Below are 20,850 nucleotides of genomic sequence, written 5' to 3' on the forward strand. Positions count from 1 at the left end.
CGATGATGACCGCAGGCTAGCTTCATCTGTTGCGAGGAACCCCTCTGTTAAAAACAGCTCCCTCTTCCAAATCCTGTCCAAGCCAAGCACATAATTCATGGATGAAACACATGATATGTGTGTGCAAGCACATTAGCTTACGCCCAGCAGCTAAACAATTGTAATATATCTTGGAGGGAGAAAGAACTTCGAAGTCAAAGGAAATAAAAGCAATGATTAGACAATTACATATGAGTCTTATAAATATATGCATTGTGAATGCCTGCGATAAAATTAAGCTAATGTCATAAAAATTATATTTGTTTCATTTAAATAATTCTCCTGTATAATCAGTTGTATTTGTATAATTAGCTTGGAATTTTGAATTTTAAGCAGTAAGGTTGCAGTAAGCCCATTCTTGGACTGCGTGTGCATTTATTTTTTACTTTTATTTATTTTTATGATTATTATGATATAAATTTGATAATGAAAAATGTTATTAAAATGATTATGATAATATTTATTTTATAGTTTATTTCCATATAAACATATCACATTTGTATTTATTTATATTTTTTCACAAATAGAAATAACAATATATTTTATTACATGTATTTTGTTTTGAATTTCACGCCTCATGTAAATATCTCCTTTAATTTACTTAATTAACCAGATGTCCATGTTTATTTTAAGTTGTCAGCTCTAATTTAAAGTTGCTTGTTTCAAAGCCCTGCTATGTTTTTTCACTTTGACTTTAGAATTCGGTATCATGCAGACTGATCAAACGGTGTAGCTCTACACTTCCTATCAAAGTAATCTCGGCTAATGTTTTGGGTTTGAAGAATGATCTATGTTAAATATGATAACTTCAAAGGCTGTGTTATTTTCCTAGTCTTTGGTTAACATGAGGATAAAGGCTGCCCCCTCTGAGGAGGTTACCATTACTGCCCGTTTTCTGTGTATTTTCCCCTGGAGGAAGAGAATATGTAAACCTGTAGCTGAGCGGCGTGTATGCGATGGAATGAAGCTAAAGAAAGCCGATAGCAAGGCCGTGATACAGCAGAAATAATACACAACAGATCTGCTCTATGAGCACGAATCTGTCCTGAGGGAGAAAGAGAACTTTACAAATCATGCATTGCGATGTAATGTCCCATTGGCCTTCGGTTTCAATTGTGTCGAGCACAGACGCTGGTTTAATCACATCAGAAAAGGAGAAGATAGAATAGAGAAAACAACCCCCTGGAACTGTGTCCCATATGAACGGGAGGCCCTGTTCATTTGGCCCTGGACACAGGGTCACCTAACACTCTGGTTTGGAGAGAGACCTCATGCTATGGGTAAACATGCAGAGAGCTGACCCTCTCCTTTCACTGTACCCTAGGGTACCATCAGTGAAGTCCTCTAACCCTCAACTCTGTCCCCCCATATCAAACGTATAACGTGTCACCTTCAGCACATACCACAAGGACAGAGTGTTGATGTCATAATCATTTTGATATTCAAATTGCACAAACCCGTGACATATTCACTCAGGATCGTTGAATGTTTCACTTGTTTGTACTGCGCATTTGCTGCACATTTTGCCAATAACGCAGGTGTTTTATTTAAGTGCATTACTCTGGTTATGCTGTTGTGGAATAAGTGAGTCGCGAATGTTTGCACCAGCTTTGAATGAATATTCAAATTTGACGCAATTTACTGAATTAAAGGAATGTTAAATGAACTCTGCCATTGCAGAATTTTGATTGTGCCGAGCATCCCTGTGAAACTACATTTTCTGTTTACCTTTGTGCAATCTGTTCCCTATTATGCCAACATAAAAGTTAGGTGACAATTTCGTCTGAATTGAGAATATGATCTGACATGGGTTTCCTAATCAGTAGACATGTAGCTAGGACTGTTTATTTCTGCTAAAATTGGTTTCCACCTCAGAGGAGATGAATCGCAATAATCCAGAGAATGGCCATTTTTTTTATTTATTTTTTTTTATGCATGATATCAGAGTTTAAAGGAATATTACGGGTTCAATACAAGTTAAGCTCAATCGACTGAATTTGTGGCATAATACTGATTGCCACAAAAATGTACTTTGACTCGTCCCTCCTTTTAGTTAAAAAAAGCAAAAATCTTGGCCCTACAATGGAAGTGAATGGGGGCAAATTTTTTAACATTAAAATACTCACTTTTTCAAAAGTATAGCCACAAGATATAAAGGATATGCATGTTAACATGCTTTTAGTGTGATAAAATAATTTACTAACCTTTTCCGTGTAAAGTTATCGCCAAATTTTACAACTTTGTTACCATGACAATATAATGTCAACAAACCCTAAAACCCGTAAATGACTGTAAAAATGACAATTTAAACAATTTTACAGCTACAAGTTTTAACAGAAGAATTAATGCAAGTGCTCTTATAAAATTATAAGCTTCACATTTCTGTGTTTAAACCCTCCAAAAATTGGCCACATTCACCTTCATTGTCCCCATTCACTTCTGTTGTAAGTGCCCCACTGTAACCTCGATTTTTGCTTTTTTAAAGAAAAGAAGGGACGAGTCGAAATTAATTTTTGTGGTAATCAACATTATGCTGTCGATAGAGCTTAACTAGTATTGAACCCGGAATATTTCTTTAAGGAAGTTTACATAGAGATAAGATGGGTAATGAGGACGATAATTCTAATAATCCATTAAAAGTTCCCCAGCATACACACACACAGTTGGTAGGCAGTCACGCTGTTCATTGAACAAAGAAGCACTAAGGATATTTGAGCTAAAATCAAACACAGTTGATACACTGAAATAATCATTCTTCTTCTGTACTTTATCCTCCTTTGACACTTTCTTCTCAAAGCAGGGATTTGAACTGACTCATAACAGGAGGCATGTTGATTTTCGCTTGATTGATTTCCTAGTCTCTGTGTTAGGACATGCTGCACAGTGCTGGATTAGACAGGTTGTGCTGAGCGGAGGAATGACTGGTTTCCTATGGTTTCCTGTGTCTGGGGCCGAATGGAGAGTGACAGTGGGGAGTCTGGGCCGAGCTTTTCCAGGAGCAGACTCACCAGGGTCTCTCAGCCTGCCGTCTGGGGACGGTCGCTTACACAAACATATACACCACTCTATCACACATTTCTCTCTTTCTCTCCACCCCCCCCCCATACTGCCTTTCTGTCATTATTCCTGTCATTATTCCCTCATTTTGATGTAAGTGCTTCTTGTCTCTCTCTCTCTCTCTCCCTCTTTTTCTCTCTCTCCTCTTCCCCCTTTTGGAGAACTGTACTCCTGGGCTCTTATGCCGGAGGAATCTCTGATGTGATCATGTTGCTTTGGATGTTAGATTACCCTAGCAATCTTCTTTAAATAAAATGGAATAGAATATCTCTTTTTTTTTTTTTCATAGAATGTCCATTTAGCCCTTTTCTCTGAATTACAAGGCAAACTAATACTGTGTGATGCATCAAATACAAAAAGACAATGGGATTTCCCAACTCACAAGAAGTAAAAACATTGCTTGGCATAACATGATTACAGTCAGTAAATGCAAGATTTCTCCCACGAGCTTGGATATAGAAAATTATAAATCCAATGATTTCAAGCATGCACTCAATCTTGCCACAAGGTGGGCAACTCTTAGCTTTCATACGGCAAGAAGTGGTACTCAAAAAAGCTTGCACCCCAGGAAATGAGCCAAGACTCGTCCAGCACAGTTTTGCTGATCAGACGACCTCGCAACTTGCCGTCTCACATCATCTGTGTTCTCAAAGTCCTCAGTCCCCCTCTCTCTCTGTGCTTTCTGATTGCCATTTTTGCATCTTTTTCCCCCTCCGCTTAATCTTTGATTGTGATGCACCTTTATTGTTTGTGCCTGACAAATGCTGCAATATTCTAAGCTCTGTGACAGCTCTGGAGGAAAAGCTGACACATTTTGAAGTCTGGGGAGATGTTACAGAAGCTCATTACAGCCCATTGACTAGATGAAATACTGGTGATGGCACTCTGGAAATAAACTGCTCTTCCTTTGTCGTCTTCCAGCAGCTGTCTTCCCTCATTAGTCTCTGTCATTTTTTTTCCCCTCCCTTTTCTATTCAGGAATCAGAGAAAAGAGGACTGATGGAAAAAATCCACATGGTTCAGGAAATTGTGCTTACAGTTCAAAACACTTTAGATGAAGTGGCTTGCATTGGGGAAAGAGTAAAAAAGTAAGAGCAAAGCATTTTATACCTCTTGCCAAGCTACTCGTGTATACAATCTATATTCACATACAGTGGCCCCAAAAAGTAGTTGGACAATTTAGTGGGATTTTTATTGCATTAAATATACCAAGCAATAAACCAAGTGGAATCTGTATAATGCTAGACCTTTTCTGAGAACTAATTACATTTTCTGCCATTTTTTTAAATTACGTTTAACAAACTGGTCCCAATTGTATTTTTAACGGATTTATATAATCAGTTTCTTTTAAGTTTACATGGGTTTCCTAGCAGAGAAACCATGTAGTTGCATTAACTATGTTTCACTATGTTTGACAGCCAAAAAGTGTCCAAAAACTTTTTTGTCTTAATTTTGAATAATATCTGTTGTTTTATCATTTAAAACCTTATTTTTATGAAATGTTTTGTTTGAAATGTGTGCTTGTGCTATCTTTCTTTAAAATTAAAGTCACTTGGTTTGATATTTTGTTATATAATGCAAAGACATTCATGCATTTTTAAATGTGGCTTTGTAACGCAGACTTCGGAGAACAGATGTTAAGATCCATATGCGGTTTAATAGTAAATGTGCAACTCATAAACAGACAGGCAGGGTAAATCACCAGTAAAGGAACAGCATAGGCAGATGAGAGACGTGGTAATAAACAGGCAATGGTCAGGGCAGGCAGCAAACAATCACAGTAAGAGTCCAGGTAAACAATGGGTAAACAAGGCAGGCAGCAGAGTATCAAACGGTGGGTAACAGGCAGAAGTCGAACACAGGCAGACAGAATAAACAGAGGTAAATGCTCAGAAATGTTAGCAGGAGCAAAACAAGACTTTGCATTGACTATTGTTAGAACAGGGCATAAATAGTCTATGAAATAGGGAACAGGTGTAAATGTAATCAGTCCAGGTAGGCATGCTGGGATGTGTAGTTCAAGGTGCCCTCAGAACAAGGGTGAGGGGGATGTCTGGTGATGAGTAGGAGGAGTCCTTGAGTTCGTGACAGGCTTGAAGGGATAGTTCACACTAAATGGTGTCTCACCCTCATGTTGTCCCAAACCTGTATGAAGAGATGAAGAATGACAGCCTTAGTCACTATTCACTTTCATTGCATCTTTTTCTTTTCACACAATAAAAGTGAATGGTAACTGTGGCTCTCAGTCTCCCTAACATCTTTTGTGAAAAAAAAAAAAAAAAAAAGAAAGATTTGAAACAACATGAGGGTGACAGAATTTTTTTATTTTGCATGAATAGTTCCTTTAATTGTTACTTTTTGGGGCAACTAATGTTTATGTTCATTAACTGGCACTGTGTCTTTATTGACAGCACATTCAACTGGTCCATACCATTCTTGTCCTTCCTGGCCTGCCTGGTTTTGTTTCTGGCCACTATAGCCTTGTACTTCATCCCACTGCGGTACATCATTTTACTGTGGGGTAAGTAAGTGTGACACCATGTGTAGCCCTTTCACCCAATCACACGTGATACTCCAATGCTGCTATTAAGCTGTCTGCACTTTCCTTTAAATGGAAGTCATGCAGAGGTATTTTAGATAGTCACACTTTACTCTCTCTGAGCTTTGAGCTTCAACTCCTTTACTGATGCCTGACGAAAGCTATTTAAAAAGTGATCCATTTCCACAGTTCTACCTATGACAGCTGATCAGAATCATGAACATGATCTGCTATTGGGGGGTGGGAGTAGGGGCAGCTGCACCTTCCCTGTCTGAGGCTATTTGAAGGTTTTATATTGTTGCATGGAAGAAAGTGAGAAAGAGAGAGTGTGCGATCAAAAGCATTTTCAGCAGTGTTAATGCCCCTAAGGTAAATTAGTGGTTAATGATAAATGCTAAAAAAAAAAAAAAAAAAAAAAGAAATGACCTGTATTAAGTCAAATATAATATCTTATATTCCTATGAATATTTGAATTGAATTACTTGATGAATTAAAACCTTTTACATTGTCATAAATTATTTTAAATAAGGTCCCACACAAAAGCTTTTGACTACAAGTGCAGTGTGCAAATGACATAACATAAAATGAATTGAATTTATTTTGTCTTCATACAAACAAATGTTTCTTGCCTCTTAAATGACAAATTTAAAAAAGTTAATAACTTATCGCCCTACGCAGATGCAATCAGTGGACATTTTTCCACATTCTCTGCACTGATTTTAGGGAAAAATCTGCAGAATGGATATAAGTATGGGAAAATGTGTTACACAAAGATGGAAATACTACACTCTCATTGGTAGCAGAAAGCAAACTCATTTTAGCCAGAGTATCTCATAAATGAACACAACAGAGGCATTGAACATGCAGAACTTTGTAAAAGACAGGAGTTTGAATTCTGCAGAAATTTGCAGAGCTTTCTTTGGAGTTCTGCGGGCGTAAATTCTGCTATCACTAATGATCTTCAAACCAAATGCTGTTGGCTGTCCCTCGGTCCAAGCAAAAATCTAAGGGGGATCAAGCTTTTTCGGTAGTTCCCCTAAACTATGGAATAATCTTCCCCTTCATATACGTTTGGCAGAGATGCAAAGTGCTATGATTTTGCCATAATATATATACGTTATATAACGTTATATATAAAAATATATACGTATAGCCTATAAATATACATACAAACCATAGTTTCAACAGGCTACCATGTGTGTGTTTTCCTGTCTATTTATATATACATATTATTCTTAATAATATATTTCACTGCCATTTTACCTAACGTACTAGTAGCGGTGAGCCGGGTTGCTTAGCAACCGGTGCAGGGGGTCCTTGAGGAACTGCCGTGCAAATGTTGCCTTATACAGTCATTCAGGTTTCATCACCAGCCAGATATAAAAAAAAATGTCCTACTCTCCTCCATCTAAAAGAAGTCGACTATCCTGCCAGAAATATAGACAGGAATACACTACAGAATGGCCTTTTATTAAAACAAGTCAAACCTCTGACTCGCATGCCTACTGTGAATATTGCCAGACTGACTTCTCAGTGAAACACGGTGGATGTCACGATTGCATCGTTCAAAAAAAAAAACATCAACAATTTGCAAAATCTATTGGAAATCATAAATCTATGCATGAATTTGTAGTGAGTACAGGCAAAGTAGTGATAAAGGCAGAGACACTTTTTGCAAACTTTATTGTTGACCACAATCTTCCAATTGCTGTTTCGGATCATATCGGTCCACTTTGCAAAGCTGCATTTCCGGACTCGAACATCGCCAACAAGCACGGATCAGGCCTCACAAAAACCACTGCCATAATCAAAACCCTTTCAAATGACACGTCAAAGTCTTTAGCTTTGGAATTATCACTGGGTTATTTTTCATTGAGCATGGACGGCAGCAGTGACACAACAACCAGTCAACTGTATCCAGTTGTAGTGAGATATTATGAGGGGTCTCTTGGAAAAATCGCCACGCAATTACTATCGCTACCAGCAATGCAAGAAGTTTCGAGTACTGGAGAGAACATATTTAATTTACTCAACAGAAATTTGGAGAAATTTAACTTAAAAGACTTTTAAGTTGGAAATGTTAAAAGTTGGTAATGATGCAAATTGTACCAATGTTTTTGTATACCAATGCAATAGATTAATATCTGTTGTATGGAAGAGTATTTTAAATGCATTTGGTAAACTCAGTTGCATTTCAAATACTTTTCCATACAATAGACATTTAATTAAATTGAAATCCAAAGTACTGGTAGTTCAGAATACAAATATCAAGTGAAATGAAAATAATTCAAAATAAATACAAATTGTTAAATCTTTCCTGAGATGTTATTTTGTTAGTTATTTTTGATAAAGTTTGGAGGTCAAATATTTCAGTCCAGAATTGATTCTTCCTTAGGTGAGCACCTAGCAGCACCTGATCATGAAAAAAAAAAATTACCGCCTCACTGCTCTCACCAGGTAATCTTTTTACTGGTCAGGTGCTACTATTTTTTATGGCAAGTGCTACTATTTTCCACTTTCAGAATCTAGGGAATCTTAAACTGGAGTAATATGCACATACACTGTCCTTTTTTAATATATAGTTTTTCCTGTTGAATTTATATTGTTTATATGTATGTAATGTGTGGTGATGTTTCCATCATTCTTAATCTCTTAACTGTTTCTAGATTCTTGATTGTGAAGCACTTTGGTCAACAAAGTTGTTTTTAAATGTGCTATATAAAAATAACTGATTGATTGATTGAATGTTACTGCAATGTTACCAATAGGCATGGGAACTGTAAGGAATTAATGATTCCGATTCCTCTTAACGATTCTGTTTCCATTTCCTTCCTAAGGGTTCCAATAACAATCCTTTAATTACTTTTGTGAAAAAATAAATAAAAATGTGGAAATAAGAAATGCAGTTCTTATTAGCAGCCCTTTACCGAATGCTGAGATAAAATTTTAACAGAAAATATATATTTTTTTAAAGGTGTGTTTAAACAGACTTTTCATTTAAAGTTATTATGTTATTAATTCATTATTTCTTATAAAATGACTAGAATAACTTGTGGTTCAATAAGTTTTCATTCACTAAAAAGAACTGGTTCATAGAAGTAATTTGTTTTGGAGGTAGCGCTGTAAGTTTTGTGGTGTGGATTCAAATGAACTGACTCATTAGAGTCATTTGTTTGGGAATGCGGTGACACTGGTCGTGCTCTATGTTTTACACTGTAGATTCAAAAGATCTGGATCATAAGAGTCGTCCGTTTGGGAATCAGACTGGCCATGCTGTATGTTTCATGCTTATTCAATAGCGGTATTGCAGTGCCGCTGAATGGAGTATTTTAGCATTGTATCCCATCTGCATCGACAGAAGAATCCATGTTTGAGAACCATTAGCTGAACCAAAAGTTATGAAAATCATCTGGTTTCGTTTTTTATTTTATTTTTTTATGGAAGAACCGGTTCTTTGTTCCCAACCCTAGTTACCAATGTGTCCTCAATGCTATCTTGTTGCAGTTTAGGTTATGGTAAAGTATCATAAAGTATAGTGGTAGTGTGTTCCGTATTTATCGTATAGGAGTAGTGTATTTACAGTTGTGCTCAAAAGTTTGCATACCCTGGCAGAAATTGTGAAATTTTGGCATTGATTTTGAAAATATGACTGATCATGCAAAAAAAAAAACTGTCTTTTATTTAAGGATAGTGATAATATGAAGCCATTTATTATCACATAGTTGTTTGGCTCCTTTATAAATCATAATGATAACAGAAATCACCCAAATGGCCCTGATAAAAAGTTTACATACCCTTGAATGTTTGGCCTTGTTACAGACACACAAGGTGACAAACACAGGTTTAAATGGCAATTAAAGGTTAATTTCCCACACCTGTGGCTTTTTAAATTGCAATTAGTGTTTGTGTATAAATAGTCAATGAGTTTGTTAGCTCTCACGTGGATGCACTGAGCAGGCTAGATACTGAGCCATGGGGAGCAGAAAAGAACTGTCAAAAGACCTGCGTAACAAGGTAATGGAACTTTATAAAGATGGAAAAGGATATAAAAAGATATCCAAAGCCTTGAAAATGCCAGTCAGTACTGTTCAATCACTTATTAAGAAGTGAAAAATTCGGGGATCTCTTGATACCAAGCCAAGGTCAGGCAGACCAAGAAAGATTTCAGCCACAACTGTCAGAAGAATTGTTCGGGATACAAAGAAAAACCCACAGGTAACCTCAGGAGAAATACAGGCTGCTCTGGAAAAAGACGGTGCGGCTGTTTCAAGGAGCACAATATGACGATACTTGAACAAAAATGAGCTGCATGGTCAAGTTGCCAGAAAGAAGCCAATGTCACAAAAAAGCCGGGTTACAAAATGCCCGACAACACCTTGACACGCCTCACAGCTTCTGGCACACTGTAATTTGGAGTGACGAGACCAAAATAGAGCTTTATGGTCACAACCATAAGCGCTATGTTTGGAGAGGAGTCAGCAAGTATTGTGCTCCTTGAAACAACCACACCGTCTTTTTCCAGACGGTTTGTAAAAAACAGTTAGCCATAACTGTTTTTCTTCTGGCAGTTATGGCTGAAATCTTTCTTGGTCTACCTGACCTTGGCTTGGTATCAAGAGATCCCCGAATTTTCCACTTCTTAATAAGTGATTGAACAGTACTGACTGGCATTTTCAAGGCTTTGGATATCTTTTTATATCCTTTTCCATCTTTATAAAGTTCCATTACCTTGTTATGCAGGTCTTTTGACAGTTCTTTTCTGCTCCCCATGGCTCAGTATCTAGCCTGCTCAGTGCATCCACGTGAGAGCTAACAAACTCATTGACTATTTATACACAAACACTAATTGCAATTTAAAAAGCCACAGATGTGGGAAATTAACCTTTAATTGCCATTTAAACCTGCGTATCACCTTGTGTGTCTGTACAAGGCCAAACATTCAAGGGTATGTAAACTTTTGATCAGGGCCATTTGGGTGATTTCTGTTATCATTATGATTTAAAAAGGAGCCAAACAACTATGTGATAATAAATGGTTTCATATGATCACTATCATTAAATAAAAGACAGTTTTTTTGCATGATCAGTCATATTTTCAAAATCAATGCCAAAATGTCACAATTTCTGCCAGGGTATGCAAACTTTTGAGCACAACTGTATATGCTGTTATAATTACATACTAAAACACATTTTATGCAACAGGTAAAGGTGACAAATGCTTGATGGGTCAAGGTTCTGGTTCTGTGTTGTCAGTAAGATACCTGCAGTTGCGGTGGATACCTTTATTTATTAATGCACGCTTGTTTTCACAGGTGTTAACAAATTTACCAAGAAGCTTCGCAACCCATATGCCATTGACAATAATGAAATCCTGGATTTTCTCAAGAGGGTGCCTTCTGATATTCAAAAGGTAAGGGTCCAATTTTACATTTCGAGAGAGAGGGAGGGACGGAGACAAGGACAGAATTACCTGAAGATGTCTGCATTATTTGCTCTAACAGAATTCCCAAGTGTTTGCCAGGATATTTCCTCTGGCTGTGTTTGATTATTAATGAACTTGCGCCTTTAAAGGCGGCCCAAGGCCCAATTATTTCCTAGCATGTCTTGATGGAGTCACCTGGCTGCCTGGATTGGGTCTGCTCTGATCTGTCCTCAGCCGTATCGCTTCAGCCTTGTTTCTGATTATCAGTTTTGTCGGCCTGTGATAAAAGAAGAGTGCTGTTTAGGGTTCAGGGATTGGCTAAGGGGTCGGTGTCTGCACACTGGCAGTGTGGCGGCCCCCATCACATCAGGTTGGAGGACTCGATTAATGAAGTGTTGAGCCAACGCCGTCCTGCTGGGCGCCATATGTGATAAAACATTATCCATGACTGGTATGTCATTCAGGGTTACATCACAAGCCTGCGAATGTGCAGCCAAATACTGAGAGTCTTTCGGACCCTGAACGAGATCATGAATTCAGGGTACAAAGAAGGGCCTGAAGTCGTGGAGATTTTTGTGTAGAATGCTGGTCTTCAGACATATTTCTCAACATCAACAAGGCTATTTAAAGAGATAGTTCACCCAAAAATTTATTCACCATAATTTTGTTCAAAACCTTTATGACTTTCTTTTTTTTTCCATGGAACACAAAAAGGCAGAATGACAGACTCAGTCACCATTTACTTTTATTGTATTTAAAGATGCAATGAAAGTTAATAGGACTCAGACTAACATACTGCTGCCTTTTGTGTTTTTGGTTGATATATCCCTTTAACTTTAGTCAATACATCCTGTCCTGCTCAAAGACTTCAGTTCAGATATCAGAGAGCTTGAATGATTGGCTCAGACGAACCTCCTGGGAAGAACCTCTGCAACGTTACGTTAACATATGTCAGTGTGGTTGGATGAAGCCAGCATGACATTTTGGTTTTGGCATGTGGAGCAACAAGTTGGCAAAACAAGATGGAAACCATTGCTGAGTTTTTAAGCCTTTTGAAATATGTTTTCGTGGTTGGATGAACTGCCTGCTGTTGGAAAATGGAAAGACAAAATGATCTTTTGCAAAAATGTATGCCACTTTTAAAAAACAAAATGCCAGTAATGCAGTACAGTAATTGTTCCCTCTGTCATTAACCATACCAATAAAGACTAAAAAGGTAAGCAAATCCACTGCAGAGCTAAAGCCTTTTGCCGTTAAGTTTGTCATGTCCAAACCTTTATGCTAAAAATGGACTGACCAAATAAAGAGCACGCTAAAAAGCTCAAATTGACTCTTGTCTCACGGTTCCGTAAACGACTTAGCAATTAGTACCCGAGCACTTCTTCAAACGCAAACCCTCAAAACTGGACTTCATACAATGGCCCTCTGTCCTAAAATAAGCAACATCTGTCAGTTCTGAGGACAGTTTCATGTTCTGAGGCAGCCGCATCTCGCTTTGTTCCCTCATGCTCCATCTCCCATTCTCATAATCAGGGCCTGGTAATTAGTGTGCAGTCACTGTATTACAGATACACCTCCAGGTTATTGTTTGGGGGAGAAACAAACAAGGAAAAATAATCTGGACACATTCTCCACACTTTCAAGTCCCATGCGCCTCATACCGTATTTAATTGTTTGTCAAAGCTGTACATAGTTTGGACTAAATGGTGGCCTTGACTACAGAAGTTGCCTGTAATGACATGTTCAGAGCCTTGTTGCTCTTAGCTGTGAAAAAGAAAATCAAAGGGAATGGTTTTGGAAGTTATTGCAGTCCAGGAGCCCTGTAGTGATTTGTGTACTGAGCAATATCACAAGCAAGAAAGTAAAATATTGTCTTACTCGGTACGAAAATATTCGCTTTTAATGCAATGGAGACACATTTACAGAAAATATTCCTATAGAATTTATATAGGAATATAGATGTGCATCAAAAAAGTCATGTGACTTTGTCTGAACAAGCCATGTGAATACATAATTTGCTAAGAGAATTACCTCAATATCATCAATATCATCGGATTGCATGTCAAATGTTACGCTGGTTATTCTGAAATGCCAGACACAAGGCCTATCATCAAACTGATTAGCTACTCTTGCCTCCCAAAACTGTGTAACAGCCTTTCACTCCCAGCTATAAGGCATCTACAGCTAAATGTGAGCCAACATGGAGTTTGACAGAATGTTTTGTGAAGTAATTTATTGCATTTTAAAAAAAGAGCCACAGTGCCTTCAACTTCCATTAGTGTTTCTATTTTGCCAGAAGTGATGTTTTTGTTTGCTTAATTGCTGCTTTATTCGCAAATAGTTTTCGTGATATTCCAATTTTTGCCGCATAAATCACATTTTCTAAATTAGTAGCAAACATGACTACAGAGGCAGGAAATAAGCCTACAAATGTTTTTCTTATAGCTGTCTCTGCATATGAAGGTGAGATAAAAGAAAGTATTTTAACTTTGAAAAATACACGCTTCACACTAGTAATTTATGCACAAAACACAAAAACACAAAAAAAGCAGAGTGATACAAACTAGAGATATGTAAGATAACCGTTTGCTATTTGGTTATCCATTGGGAGTTGGGACCAAAAAAACCTTTATTGCAATGGATACGTGCCAAACACTACTCAAAATAGCAAGGAATAGTGAGCTATGAGCCTAAATAGCACAATACATATTTCTTCAAATTATAAAATTACTCACAATAAAGTAAAATAGAAATAATCAAATTGTCACTGCCTGCAACATAGTATTAACAAATGGAAAAGAAAATGCCAAACCTGAAATGTCCTCTGCCCGGGCAGGTTTACAATTCCGTGAGGCAGCCAACACTATTGTCATGTGCATGAGTTACATTGCTTTGATTTTTAAATGGTTAAGCATTTAACTTGTGGAATTAAATGAAAGAATGAAACGCAGGTGTCTCAAGATGCATTTATAATTGAAGTTCTTTTTAACTTGACACAGTGTCTAAAAAATGTGGCGGTCCTGCACAAGGCACTTGTAGAATAACTGAATATTGATTTTGATATTTAAATACAGGTGCATAGAACGGTTTACGAATAACGACTATCCGTGCACATCCATACAAACATTGAAACTTCCCCAATGCTGTTGCGCTAAATATCATCTCTCTTGGAATGCTGCTAAATCAGGACATCAACTCATATATTACATTTATTGCATTCATAGGTAAAAAATCAAAGAAGTGTCCTTTTAACACACTAAAATTTCAAATTGTGACTTAATCCTGTGCTGCAAGAGAGTGATCAACTATTCATTTGTGCTTCTAAATGGATATATTTAGAGTTGTTATGGAGCAATTTCATATCGCGCTGCCCCAAAAATATAATTTAACTCCTATATCAGAGGACTTTGAATGCTAGGTTTGAATGTTTAATTGCGTTCTACTAGTTGTACATGAATATGCTGTGAGCTTGCCTGGAAAAAAAAAGGAGGATATTTATTCAGTTTCTCATATCACAGTGAAACTCTACTTAAAGCAGGGGGTGAACTTGTGTCGAAGGTGAAGGTCATCCTGATGAAAGTAAAGTAAACAGCATGAAGTGTGTGATCATCTGTAACCGCAGCGCCCCAGTCAGAGCCGTACAGGCACATACTCCTGCCTACAAGCTGCTATAATTAGTCTCAAACAAACTTTTCTCAGGAAGGACACAACTTTCAACTTCTCAGTTTGCGAGGACCAAAGACAGCGCCTTAGCTCAACCAATCCATGTGTGCTTCCAGTAGGGGTTGGGGGGGGGGGGGGGTGTAGTCACCACTGTGTGGGTAAGGAACCCTTGACTTTTCAAATCTTTCCTCCTTGTGATTAATCCCCTCTGCTCCTGTGTTTAAAAAATGATTCATTACAGCCGCGCCCGTCTGGCTTTCCCGCAGCACCAGCTCTCCTCAGGGGAGCCATTACCATGAGCAGGCCTCAGCTCCGATTACCTGTCTCTGACCAAAGAGCTGTTTGTTTTTACAGGTGCAGTACAGCGAGCTGAGAGCCGAGCTCAGCAACCAGGGCCTGGTGAAAAAGAAACGCTTGCGCTGAAACCCATCGGACATGTCGGATGAAAGGGAAGGACGACGTTTGAAGACACGGTGTGTTTAAGTCATTACGGCCCATGTGAGAGGAGGAAACCCCTTGTGCCATGCCATCTGCGTTTCCAACAAGGTGTATTCACTGTCCACTCTGTGCTAGTGTGTGTATATATTTGTATCCGTGTGTGTGTTTGTGTGTGTGTGTGTGTGTGTGTGTGTGTGAGAGAGAGTCAAAGAGAAAGCGGGGCCCCTCTTGACAAGGCCTTTGGCTCTCACTGACTCTCATGTTCACAGTGTGTGAGCATATGAAGGTAAAGTCGGGCTCCAACAGACTCTGCATGTGGCCACACTGAAATTCGCTGAAATACGACACAGCCAGCAAACAAATGACTTATGCCTTGCAATTCATCTATTAATGTCTTTTTAGGGACCACATTCTGCTTCATTTAACAAAAGATAAATTGCAAAACAACATGCTCCCTATTGTTTGTGTTTACTGCAAATTATTCAAATGAGGGTAAAATATTTGTAATATACTGTATTTCACTCAATAGTTTATCAAACTATGGGAAATATTCAAGCAACTTTAAATGCCATTTAACATGAATTCTCCTTATTGTAAATGCAGCTACTTTTTAAGAATCTATAATGTATGTTTTGTTTGGTTTTTAAAGGTATAGTTCACCCCCCAAAAAATATTCTTTTTCTTTCTTCATAATTGACAGACCCTGATGTAGTTGCAAACCCTTATGATTTTCTTTCTTGAATATGGAACACAAAAGAAGATTTTGTGACCTCAGTCACCATTCACTTTCATTGCACCTTTTCATATAGATTTGGAACATCATGAGGGTGAATAAATGCTCACAGAATTTTCATTTTTGGGTGAACTATCCCTTTAACTTACTGTTTCCTGCCAATCTTTTTGTATATTTATGCAGCAGATAAAGATAATATGAAGATGATAACTAAATGTTTGACTTCTTGAATGTGTTTTTCTTCTCCTGCGTCCTTAACACTGTATTACTTGTGAAGGACGCCCTCTATGTGAATACATGGCCGCATTATTTCACAGAAGAGTATACTGGTCACTGTTTAGCTCTGCTCATGTAGAACACATCAAAGTCTGTGTGTGTCCAGAGCAGTCAGCTAATGCACTGCTTTTGTAATACACTGGCAATAACAAGGTCCATATGAGAGAGCTCATCTCACATAAAGAGGTAGAGAGAAAGAGAGAGAGAGAGTATATACACTCCATACCCCGCACTTAGTGTCTCCCATTTTCATTAAAATCACCTCCAGTGCCTAATGGCTCTCTACTAGACCCATCTCTCTGTAGTGTTGCTACCAGTGATGGGGCCTCGAGTAGAGCAAATGGAGATTTCCTGCCTCATCAACTTATTTATTCATCTTACAGTCATATTCCAGCCTCTCCTCCATCAGAGAGTATTTTTATAGATAGCAATATTTCCAAAGTGACACATCTCGAATTTGGGCATTCAAAGCATTGAAATGATGGTTAACTGATTATTAATTAACTTCATAATAAGTGCTGTTAATTTGCACCTTTTTTTTAATTTTATTTTTACAGTGATGATTTTTATTGTACTTCATTATAATTTTCAGACTTTATCCGAGACAGATGAAGTTAAAGTTTCTTTCATAGAAATGCAAAGCTGAACAGAAAAAGAAAACTTCCTCAGAAGTCATCTTGTTGCCTGCTCTCCCTTAATTTACTGAGCGAGGTAAATAACAGAGCAAATGCTTTGTAAAAATAGCCGTGCTCGGGCTGAGTTCTGTCTGGTTCTCGCCATACAGTTGAGCCCGAGACCCCAGTTCAGGGAGTTTGCTCAGACTGATTGGAGGGCTCAGCATACTAGTCTGGCCCCCTCCTTCTCTCTCTCCCTCCCTTCACTCCTCTGCAGTTTGGAGCTGGTGAAAGAGCATCAGTTGGTGCAGCGTTTGATTGGCTCTAAGGGACCTGCTGGAGCCTGGGGCTATCTCTTTTGGCAGTCTGATAGAGACATCACTGCACTCTCCCAGGAGCTGCCACCAGGGGTCCGATTCAAAGCGAGGGGGAGTGGAGGTGACCCACAGCCCTCTGACAAGAGAAATCCCACACACAAACTCCATGCCTTCTTCCTGTGCCGACTCCACTGGGGGGCCACAGAGAGAGCGAGAGCGGGGAGGGGAGGGCCAGTGTCCATTAGCTTAGTAAATGAGACCCCATCAGATGTCTGCGTGAGGTGAAACCAATTAAACAATGCTTGCAGGAAAGCTCTAGTCTTGGGGTTAACACCAAAACTTGAAAGCAAGCCTTTAAGTGGATGTGAAGTGTTTGTGCTGGAGGAGAGTAATGATCTTCAAAAATTCAACACCATCTCGATAACCCAGATGAAATGAGAGGCTGTCGATTGTAGTCTCTCTTAAAGAGGGGGGCGACGCAGCATTCATCACTGAGAGCTTGTATTGACAAGTGTATTTTGATTATTGTAAACTGCCTAAAGGAAAATCCTATGCTTTGAAGTTTCAGCAATAAAAAGATTTGGCAAATAGAAAAAAATAAATAAATGTACAAAATCATTAACAGTGCTCACTTCTGAGAAAATTCAGATTGTCAGCTCTAATATTGCCACACTGTAAACCCTAATGTTGTCATTACTGGAAAAACCAAGTTGTCTTGATTAAACGTTACTTGAAATGTCAAGTTTAGCAAATTCCTTAAACTTTTTTTTCAAAAACATAATAAAGAAATAAATAAAGAATAGACTAAAGATGTTAAGTGTTAACACCTCAAACTATTGAGGACAAAATTGAGGCTTTGGAGAATACCCACAATGCATTGCAGCTTAAATTATTTAATTATATCTCCTTGGTCAAAAGGAACATATGGGGGCATTTAAATGGTTGTTATTAAGACTTTATAGAGGTATTATCTCTTTCGTAATATTATTTATATTGTTTTTTTGCAAATAGTTGTTTCATGTTATGTCACCATTATGGTGATCTGTGTCCCCTTTGGTCAAGTTGGACACTGTTAAATTAATTGCAGCTCAGCTTGTGCATGTATAACTAAAATACAGGTGTCTGCACTTATGTGGAAATTTGTTTTTTTAATGACTGATCTAGAATAAGTTATAATCTACATTATTTTTAATGTGTATGACGGTGACCTAAAGTTATGTCCTAACCCATTCAATAAAAAACACACCTAAAAGAAAAAGTTGAAACAACAACATTTATATAGCAAACCTGATTTAAGTCTATTTGCATCTTAAATCGTTAAGTTCATTCTATATGAACACCAAGTGATGTGAATTTAATTACACAAGTTTTGGATATGCCATTACTCAGTTCAACTGAGGGAATGTGTTTAATAGCAAAAGACTATTTCTTAAGTTATGACTATGTACAGTTAACGAAATATTATTAATATTGCATTATCGCAAAATGACCAGAATTGTGACATGAAGCATAGGGTACTTTTATCACCATGAAGCAGTTTATTTGGTGACATTATGCCACTTACCACATGGACATTTATCAAATATATAAATGGACATGAAACATTTGGTTTGAGAGGAATTTATGTGAAGAGACTGCAGAGTGATATAAACGAAAGACATGAAACTAGCACAGCTTTGAAGAAAATCAGTCAATTACAGGGTTTAGCTGTCATTATGTGAAAATGACAGATCTCATGAAAATGACATGACTGTGGTGACATTTTCGTAAAATTATATTACATGTATCGATGCAGTTAAATGTTCTCCCAAACAGATTAGGGTTTTAAGGTTAATGCCTTATCAAGTTTTAAATAAAACTTACCTCCCTTCTCTAAACCTTAAACCTGAATATAACTGAGAGTGTCAGTAAAAGTGAATGTGACATGAAAAATGCAATTGCTAAAGCAACCATCATTTTGTTGTGTGTTTGACACCTTGGACTCTTGTGTTGACTCGCAGGCTCTTCAGGTTTTAAAACACATGCAACGCGCTGTTAGCCGTGCAATTTGATCACGCTGGATGCGTATATAATTAGTAGATGGTTATGTAATGCAAACATGAAAAATTATTGCATTACAAATTCATGCTCTATGGTAGTTGAAGTTTTGTAAAGAACAGTAAGTGTTAAAGAACTAACAGGATAATCTGCGGTATTACTTATGTCTTATGACAATAAATTGTTGTTGAAGTGCCTCTAGTGTTCATTTCACTGGGATACTGCCACGATATGTACAAAGAGCCACATCATTTTCATTTTGCAAAACCTTATGCATAGTAACATGATTCTATGAGACCAGTTTGAAAAATGCAGAATGCCGTGGTTGACTGATCAAAATCAAGTAAATAAGTAAATACGTCTTGTTTTAGTACATGCTGTGATAGAGAAGACAATGTCAGTGCATCAGGAAATCACTTTGTTGACTATAATTTCTTCACGTTGTCTATTTAAAAACTATTCATAAACAAAGTCACGTTTAAAAAATTATTTACCATTTTGCATTTGTCTCTTGGGATTCAGCACTTAAATCTCTAGTGAGTACAAAATGGGAAATATGGTCCCTAAATACAGTGCTGTATGTTCCACAAGCTCACTAATGAACATTTCAGCCACAAAGCAGTTAACACTGCTTGCATCATTCTCTCTCTCTTTTTTTCTCCCTCAATAGTTGTTGTTTTGCTCAGCATGAAGCTGATGTCTTCATCAGCCTGTCAGAAAGGAAACGCCTGCAGCTGTGGCAGGTCCCCCCAGAGCCTGTCGCACTTCTTGTTTCCATGGTAGTCCTTCAGGCAGCACCATAGGCAGACTGTGTGCAAGAACCCCTACAACCTGTTTTTTTATTTTTTATTATCAGGTACTGCTCTGATATGTAGCCCGAAGCGAGCGTCAAACTACAACGTGCCAAATACTGAGCGAGAGTGCCGCAATACTTCCTTTGCAGATGTGCCATGTGCTCTTTCAGAAAGAATGCCAGACAAGTCTCATTTGAATAAGATGCCCCTGTTCAACACCTCTTCCTCAATTATTGTTGTACTTTTGTTTTGATTAAAGTGAGATGACCCTCCCTCGCCGCAGACGTGTATTGCTGCAAAGCAGTAAAAAGCTTCTTGTTAGATTTTGGTTTCAATTTGTTTTTCTTCGTTGCAAGTCAAAATAAAAGCACTGCAGAGACTTGTCATTTTTTTGCGGGGAGGCTCAACTTCACCGTACTGAGACTCAGGTCTGAGACTGAGAGAGAGAGAGTTCTGACACCAATAAGTGGAGGGCTTTACTGGATTCATACACTAATGAGATCCAAATGACAAAGCTGATTGTTTTTGCTTTGCTCATGGTGGGTAGCACCAACTAAGGACCTTAACCTATGTGCTTAGCCTGCCGAAGACAATCACGCATAAAAGTTGTTTCTACTCCCACAGTTTTTTTTTTTAAACAAAACACAGCTAAGCAATTCTGAAGGAAGACCGCTGTGGATATCAGTCAACACAAGGACGAGTCAACATGTAGAACAAAGGCAAAGAATACTGACAGTTGCGGGTAAAAATATTAATTACATTATGAACTCATGACTGCAATTCCGCCTAAGGGTGCTTGCCACCATTCTCAGAAGTCATAGTTTACGTGTTATTTATACAGTGGGCGTATTACTCTCAACATCACCGAGCTATAATTTCTTGCAATACATCAATTGCGCAGGGGTAACCTTTAAGAGCTTTA

At 38.0% G+C, this 20,850-nt stretch overlaps 1 protein-coding gene across 2 annotated transcripts in view; it reads left to right on the forward strand.

Moving 5' to 3' along the window:
* LOC127417137 (multiple C2 and transmembrane domain-containing protein 2-like) overlaps positions 1-17,961 on the forward strand; it is a 74,762-nt gene extending 56,801 nt beyond the window's left edge. For both annotated transcript variants that reach the window (XM_051656848.1, XM_051656846.1), the window contains exons 20-23: positions 4,075-4,184; positions 5,508-5,617; positions 10,947-11,044; positions 15,074-17,961. In XM_051656848.1, the coding sequence (XP_051512808.1) occupies positions 4,075-4,184; positions 5,508-5,617; positions 10,947-11,044; positions 15,074-15,142 (387 nt within the window). In that variant the 3' untranslated portion in view covers positions 15,143-17,961. The remainder of the gene's footprint in view (positions 1-4,074; positions 4,185-5,507; positions 5,618-10,946; positions 11,045-15,073) is intronic.
* Positions 17,962-20,850: the final 2,889 nt, after the last annotated feature.

This window comes from Myxocyprinus asiaticus, chromosome 26, assembly GCF_019703515.2.
Source record: "Myxocyprinus asiaticus isolate MX2 ecotype Aquarium Trade chromosome 26, UBuf_Myxa_2, whole genome shotgun sequence".
Lineage (NCBI taxonomy): Eukaryota > Metazoa > Chordata > Actinopteri > Cypriniformes > Catostomidae > Myxocyprinus > Myxocyprinus asiaticus.